This window comes from Vigna radiata, chromosome 7 (assembly GCF_000741045.1).
Source record: "Vigna radiata var. radiata cultivar VC1973A chromosome 7, Vradiata_ver6, whole genome shotgun sequence".
Taxonomy (NCBI): domain Eukaryota; kingdom Viridiplantae; phylum Streptophyta; class Magnoliopsida; order Fabales; family Fabaceae; genus Vigna; species Vigna radiata.
In genome coordinates this window covers 24,932,684-24,940,693 of record NC_028357.1, presented here as the reverse complement: position 1 = coordinate 24,940,693, position 8,010 = coordinate 24,932,684, and the positions used below count along the sequence as shown (strand labels likewise).

General features: G+C 36.9%; 1 protein-coding gene across 1 annotated transcript; it reads right to left on the bottom strand.

Moving 5' to 3' along the window:
- Nucleotides 1–4,581: 4,581 nt before the first annotated feature.
- On the bottom strand, nt 4,582–6,897 carry LOC106766963 (urease accessory protein G). The gene is made up of 6 exons (XM_014651765.2): nt 6,537–6,897; nt 6,403–6,463; nt 6,109–6,310; nt 5,705–5,826; nt 5,481–5,585; nt 4,582–4,874 (listed from the first exon to the last, which is right to left on the bottom strand). Exons 1-6 carry the CDS (start codon nt 6,803–6,805, stop codon nt 4,791–4,793), a joined length of 843 nt encoding a protein of 280 aa, XP_014507251.1. The 5' UTR covers nt 6,806–6,897; the 3' UTR covers nt 4,582–4,790.
- Between the last annotated feature and the right edge of the window lie 1,113 nt (nt 6,898–8,010).

Genomic DNA, 8,010 nt, shown 5'->3' with positions numbered 1-8,010 from the left:
GAGTTTGGACCCGTGTACGGATGATGAAGCGCGTTGTCAAGATCATTGGTGACGTGATGCATCGCTCCATTGTCAACCAGAAAATTATTTTGAGAAGTGCTAGCGGTTGCAGTATGAACCTGAACCTGTCTAGGGTTAGCAGAAGAGGAACAAAGAGGCATCGAGACACCAGAGTGTTGTTGCTTGAAGGTGTGACATTGAGACAGAACATGGCCCTTGACATTGCACCACTGACAATGTTGACAAATTGGCAAGTGTACCAAATCGTACAAGTAATATAAATGGTAAGACCAAGTATCGTTTTCCCAAGAGACTCCTATGGTTTCCTCGTTCGCGTGAATTAAAATAATAAGACTTGAGAAATTAAAATTAATAAATTGGGTTTGAGAGCAAAAATATTAACATGCAAAATAAAGGTTGATTCAATCGACAAGTGAAAACAATGGATGAATGGATGTTGTTGGGTACTAAAAATTTCATTTATTCCACTCTCTCTTACATACTACCCTTGATTATTAGATTGATTCAATTGTTATGCGACTTTCTTAGCCTCCCCTTAACCCGATCCCTCGGCGAAAAGGGCCTAATATTAACTACCGGCTTGCTATTCCTAGCCTCCCCTAGTAATTAATACCGCATTATAAACAGAAGTTAGCGCAATTGATCGTCCTATCCCTATCCCTAGGTGNTATTGCAAAATCAAGAGATTACTCACCAGTTCATGTCATTACTGTACGTCCCCATATCAATAAAGACAAACATCAATACATCGAATGAGTTAAACGATGAAAGCTTTAAGCACAGATGATAACCCAACAATTAACAATCAAAACATATGGAGACCATATAAATAATCAAGAGATTCAATAAGAGAGAGTATCAAAAGATTACATTGTGTTCCCCAACAACAATAGGGTTTAGTTCACCATAGTCATGGTGAAACTAGATGAAAAATGGAAGAAGAATGGAAAAGCAAACTCTAGAAAAGATGAAAAGGAGCCTAAGCATCCAAGAGATTCTCCCCAGAGAGCACAATTAGGTCTGACCGTTCTCCCCTGTCAAAAGAATGATTCTGAAATCGCAATAGGGGTATAAATAGGTGAGGAGCGCGTCAGAAAATGGGCCCAAGTCCAGCGAGCCACCGCCGGGCGGTTTAAGTGTGTCGCCCGGCGGTTTGCCAATTTGCCTCAGAACCGCCCGGCGGTAATCGCTGTCGCCCGGCGGTTTCCCAAAAGCCTTCAAACCGCCCAGCGCCCAAGCCAGTGTCTACTCCTCGTCCTGGACCGCCCGGCGGTTTAAGTATGCTGCCGGGCGGTGCGTCGACTCTTTAAAACTTCATTTTTCTGCTCTTTTCTTGAGTCAGCGACCTGTATCTTCACTCCATTCTTTACTTTTCTCAAATTAGCTACAAAACAATGCCATATAAGCATAAAATCGCTAAAAACAACTTTTGACTCTCTCGAGAATCATTTATTGAGTTTTGCTTGATTCTAAGCTCATTCTGAGTACTAAAGGGTGTAATTTGGTCCCAATTGACATATGAAAATAACTGTTTTTCAACCTTCATCAGACAATGACCAAGAAATGGTTTGCGATTGCTAGGGCGTGAAGTTGATGATGCAGAAAATTGCCCAGATCGAGTTTTATCATAATGGTTGGGTCGAGTCTGTGCATTCAAGGCTGTCATGGGAGCATGAACCTGTCATTGAGCAGCAACAAGGGAGAGTTCTTGAATGAGAAGCTTCTCGAGGAGGTCATAAAAAAGAATGGGAGTGTCCCTTGCATTGACTCCGTAATGACAACTCTATAACCATCGTCGAGGTCACGCAAGACATGGTCAGTCATGTCTTCAATGGAGACAAGAGAGCCAAGTGAGGCAAGGAGATCTGCAATTTGCTTCAAAGAATGCATGTAGGTGGTGATGGATTGGGTACCTTTGGACGTCGTGTGGAGACACTCCTTTAACTGCTTGAGGTGGTTGCGAGATGCCTTGGCATAGGTGCGTTGGAGAAGAGTCCAGAGATCATGGGATGTCGTTGTTTGAGACATCAGGGATGCCACTTCAGGGGAGAAAGTGGTGAGGAGAGCACCATATATAAACGGTCTTGTCGACACCACGTTTGATAAGCAGGATTCAGAGTTGGAGGTACACCGGTGGTGGAGATCGTCATCGGCAGCGCATAAAAGGATCCATCTGGATATTTGAGAAGATCATAGCCATCAAGAAGAGCTTCAACTTGAAGTTTCCAGGTGAGGTAATTTGAGGGTAGAAGCTTGGTGACACTGCTAAGGGTGATGCAAGTGAATGGTTTTGATGGCTCATGAGGGTTGCTAATAAATGAAGAGTTGTCCTTGGCCATGGGAGGCAAAAAGAAAGGAAGGAGTGACGTCCTGTGTTGAAGAAAAAAAAAACGAAGAGGATCGTTTTACGCTGATACCATATAGAAAGTATTTGAATGAAATTGATTTGATCGTTGGATTACAATATTATAAATATACAAATTGATAACCTAATTGGAAAGAGTTAGAAGGGAATAAACTCCACCAATTTAATATCAATTATTTTAATATCAATTATAATAATTGATATTTAACATTAACAATTAAATTAAATAAAGGGAAAGTAAATATACAAAGATTAGTTAATAAAGACTAATTATTCAATTTAAAACTAATTATTATAATTGATATGTTTCCGACATTGACAAATTTCAATTTTAGGTCCAAGTTTAGGTAATAAAAACATACATTAACCCTTTGATGGAAAGATATTTAGAAGTTGAAAAAATAAATAATAAATGCTTGTAAGTTTGTGATTAAGTTTTAAATAGAATCATTGTAAAAAAAAATTATAGGTTTAGAAAGTCAATATATTTATAAAAATGTAACAAGTAAAATTTGTAAAAATACAAAGATAAAGTATGCACAAAAATATAGAATAGACTTTCTAAAAAATATAAAAGATAAACTATATATACATATCTTGAGTAAACTTGCTAAAAATACAAATAAATATATGGAAAGACTAATATAATATATATTGCTAAAGTCGTTTAATTGATATATTAATAAATGTTATTAGGATTTGTTTAATGTGCATTACCATACTCATTTAATAATAATATGAACACACTCCAATTAATGATATGAACACATTCGTTTAATAAGAAAATGGATAATCTTTCTCTCACTCATGATCTAATGAGAGAATGAATAATCTTTCTCCAACTGTTGACCTACTAACTGAGAAGGACGTTGCCAGAAGACTTAGTTTTCCACTCACAGAAAAGGTATACTTTTATCTACACAATTACCTCCTTAAATGTAAGTTTGACTAAATTATAATTTTTGTGATCTAAATGAAAGGTGGTATTCTGTATCGATGCAAAGGCAACATCCACCTACGAGTACAATAGCTCTAATAAGAAAGATGTTAGATGAGTTATAGCCCAAAGAGATTCTTAAGTCATACTTACATTGAATCTTAAGAACATTTGTTGGCTGTGATTGATGACAATTTTTTCAGTTATTGTGGACTCCTTACAACAAGATCGATCTCACTCCCTTTATTACTATTGGGGTTTATCCTATTAGTCCAGTTATAGCTCTTCTGATCTGTTTTGCCACATTAAAATTTCACCAAGCTGATCGGATATTGGTGCTGGAAACTTCATCTTTAATTTCCATAGCACCATGAGGAGTAACATTTGGCTGAGAACAGCATCATACTGAAAACTGCAGCAGTGAACAGTGAAAGATTGAAACAGCAGAGAAAACGGAAAAATAGTGAAACAATGAACTATGAGAAATGACTAGCTATATGCAATGCCTGGAATGTTCTACATTTAAAAAGAATCTAAAATTTTAAATCACGTAAAATCTCTACTTACTACTAGACAATACCACAAAAAGTTTTAGAATGTTCTGAATAGTGTAGGTAAGTGAAATACATCTCTAAAATCTAGAAAAATAAAGAATACTAAGAAAATAGCAAAGAGATAATAAATGGTGGAATTTTGAAAATTTTATTCAGAAACCTCCTTTTCATCTCATTCCAAATTGTAATTTGGGGTAAGTTGAAGGTACAGCCAATCCTTTGCAATGTCACAGAGAGAAAATGGGAAGGCCTTCATCTTGATCAGTTCTTCATCTCATAACTGATTGCGCCTTCCTGCAACTGTGGCAGCAGTACGCACAAAGGTTTGCATCCAATATCTGGATTAGCTAATTCCTTCAAAGTTCTCTCTCCATTTGCAGCCACCTCTTCAAATTCAGATTGATCGGTTTCTTAGTTGGCTGAAGCTGTATCTACGATCAGGTGATTCTCCTATTTTTAAGTTTCGGTAACATAAATTTTTTAAATGTTAAAAATTATTGAATAAATTTTGGTAAATTTAAATTGCAAGATATTACAAAGCAATACACAATATGATTAATAAATCAAAAATTATTTTCGACAACTTATCCTACACATTGATATTGTTTTAGTATATTGTCGTGGTTTTCCTTCCAATTGTTGAATATATCTTGTTGTTCTTGTCTTGGTTTATGACCTTTTCATAATAAGCTTGTATTATCTTGATGTTCAACTTCCACATTGTTTGACATTTGTGTAACTCTTAAACAACAACAATCCATTTGACGACAGTAACAAAGATTAATTAGGTCCAAGCAGTAACACTTTGATGAAATTGTTATGGTAACATGCAGGAACAAGAATGTTCGGAAAGTTGTTTCTCGACATGCTATCAGAATATGCGACAGAAAGAAAACCATTTTAGAAAGACACGTTAATGACGTTTATTCCCTGTCGTTGCTTCCCACGCCTGTAAGACATGATTCACAATTTCTTCTACTCCAACCTTATGCTTTACCTGCACATACATTTGTAAATCAAGTTGAGAAGAAAAGAGGTGAAAAATTAAAGGATTGTTTGTAGTTCAAGACCATGATAAAGATGAAGATTATGAGTGATAAAAAACAGTTTGATTGGGATGCTAGAAATTGGAAAACTGAAAAAAAGAGTCCAGTAAGGGTTGAATAAGGTGCAGCTCACAACCAGCTTTGATATTACTTTAATGCTAAAAGGAAGTGAATCATAATTGGGATCTATATACAAATTTGCATTAGAACACGTGCATGATGTGGAGAACTGATTACTGGTGTAAGACAACAGGTCGAAGTTTGTTTAAGCAAGGGAAAAATGCAATCAAAAACCAAAGTCAAAAAGGTAAGTGTTATAAACATTCCAGACGTTACAAGCAAGCATTGTAACTTAAAAAATAACATGTAAGAGAAAGCACAGTATTGCCAATAGAATGTTCACTGCTGTATATTTATTGCCACAAAGCATGCAAAAACTGGACACAGCAGGGCTAAGTGAAAAGCTGAAACTTGGATATACCATGGGGTTTAAGTGTATCACGCCACAATTAAGATTTATAACACCATTGTTCCAATAAATGATGTTCTTAACTAACCTGTGCAAAGACAAATGGTCCTCCATCTCTCATCCGCAAAGCATCCCGCTGCATCACTGCTAAATCAGCCCCAATTGCCGGAGCAAGGTCAGTCTTGTTTATCACCTGGAATAAAGTCCAACCAGTTCCACAATCATATTCTAAAATCTTGCAACAAGGATTGTATACAGGTATTGATGGATCTGTAACAACAACAGTGCAAGATCTATGCAAATAGCACCTACAAGCAGATCGGCTTGTGTGATTCCAGGACCACCTTTCCTAGGAATTTTATCACCACCAGATACATCTATTATGTAAATTATGTAGTCAGCCAATTCCCTGCTGAAATTGGCAGCCAGGTTATCTGTAGAAGAACGAAACTCAAGTGAATATCCAAATCTCTTGGGATCTAACTTAATTTAAAAATCAATTACATATCTCAGAACACACATAACTAATTCATACAAACAATCGTTTAGCTTGTTCAACATCTGGTTTAATGTAAAAATCATCCAAAACATGTTAACTAGATCCTAAACATAGCAACCAAAGATCATGTGTTTATAAGAGTGAATAAACTTAATAACATGTGAGTAAACTTAATTAAATTGTAGTAATTAATTAAAAATTAGATAAAGAAAAATACCTCCCCCAGATTCACAAAGAAGTATGTCTGCTTTGAAGAGGTTAGAAAGCTCCTCCAGAGGTCCAAGATTAATACTAATGTCTTCCCGAATGGCAGCATGTGGGCAGCCCCCAGTTTCCACAGCGCGTATCCTTTCTTCTGGAAGAGCTTTGTGCCTCACCAAGAACTCACCATCCTCTTTGGTGAATATATCATTAGTCACCTGAAACAAACAAGAAAGCAAAGCACATTCTTTTTGTTTTGCTTGTCAAATTAAGAGTAAAATTGGAAGACAGAGAAGGTGGAAAAACTCACAGCAGCGAGACTGTAGTTATCCCGAAGGAATTCACAAAGGGCCAACATGAGAGCTGTTTTCCTGCATTGCCATGAAAATGAAAAAGGGTTTAACTTTTGAAGGGTTCTGCATAGACAGAGAAAGAGAAACCCACCCAGTGCCGACAGGTCCACCAATTCCGACAGTGAAGGCTCTTTCGTTGAAATTCCTGTTAAGAGGAGGGGCTCTTCTGCTGAAGAAGCCAGGAGAGTAGATGGGCTCGTGAGAATGAGGCGCCAGACCATCATGGCTGTGGTACACCCTACCATCCTTGCCTACCCATGACTTCCCCTCTCCCTTTTCACCGTCATGATCATGTTCGTGATCGTGATCATGACCATGACCATGATGGTGGTGGTGGTGATGTTCGCCGTGAGAAGCCATGGAGTGTGTCTGATGTTAACTGTCACTGTGATGGACTCCGGAAATGGAAAGCACACAAAGCACAAACCGCTTCCAATCCACTAAGTTCTAGTCAAATATACAGATTTTTTTTTTCTTGTGTGTTTTCTGGCTGCAATTTTCCTTTAAATTTTAAGAAAATAATTTATTTTCTAATATTAAATTTAAGATCAAAGTTATTTTTAAAAAACGGTTCTTAAATTTTGAATTTAATATTTTTATACCATGTTACCGTAGTAATTCAATGATTTGTTTAATAAGATTAAATATCAATTATAATAATTAGTTTTAAATTGTAATAATTAGTTTTTATTAGTTAATTTTTTATATTTATTTTTTTATTTAGTTTAATTATTAGTACTAAATATTAATTATTATAATTGATATTTTAATAATTAATATTAAATTGGTGAAGTTTATTTCTTTAATTTTTTCAATTAAGTTATCAATTTGTATATTTATACTACTGTAATCCAATTATATAATCAATTCATTCAAAAGTAGTATTAGCCTAACACGATCCTCTCCGTTTTTTTTATCTTCTTCAACATAAGACGTCACTCCTTCTTTTCTTTTTGCCTTCCATGGCCAACGACAACTCCTCATCTATTAGCAACCCTCATGAGCCATCAAAACTCTTCACTTGCATCACCCCTCAACAGTGTCACCAAGCTTTTACCCTCAAATTACCTCACCTGGAAACTTCAAGTTGAAACTCTTCTTGATGGCTACGATCTTCTCAAATATCCAGATAGATCCTTTCCTGCGCCGCCGATGACGGTCTCCACCACCGTTGAACCTCCAACTCCGAATCCTGCTTATCAAACCTGGAGTCGACAGGACCATCTTATATACGATGCTCTCCTCACTGCTCTCTCTCTTGAAGTGGCATCCCTGGTGTCTCAAACAACAACATCACATGATCTATGGACTCTTCTCCAGTGCACCTATGCCAAGGCATCTCGCAACCACCTCAAGTAGTTAAAGGAGCGTCTCCACACGGCGTCCAAAGGTACCCAATCCATCACCACCTAAATGCATTCTCTGAAGCAAACTACAAATCTCCTTGCCTCACTTGGCTTCCTTTCTCCGTTGAAGACATGACTGACCATGTCTTGCGTGGCCTCGACGACAGTTATAGAGCTGTCATCGACGACGTCAATGCAAGAGACACTACCATTCTTTTT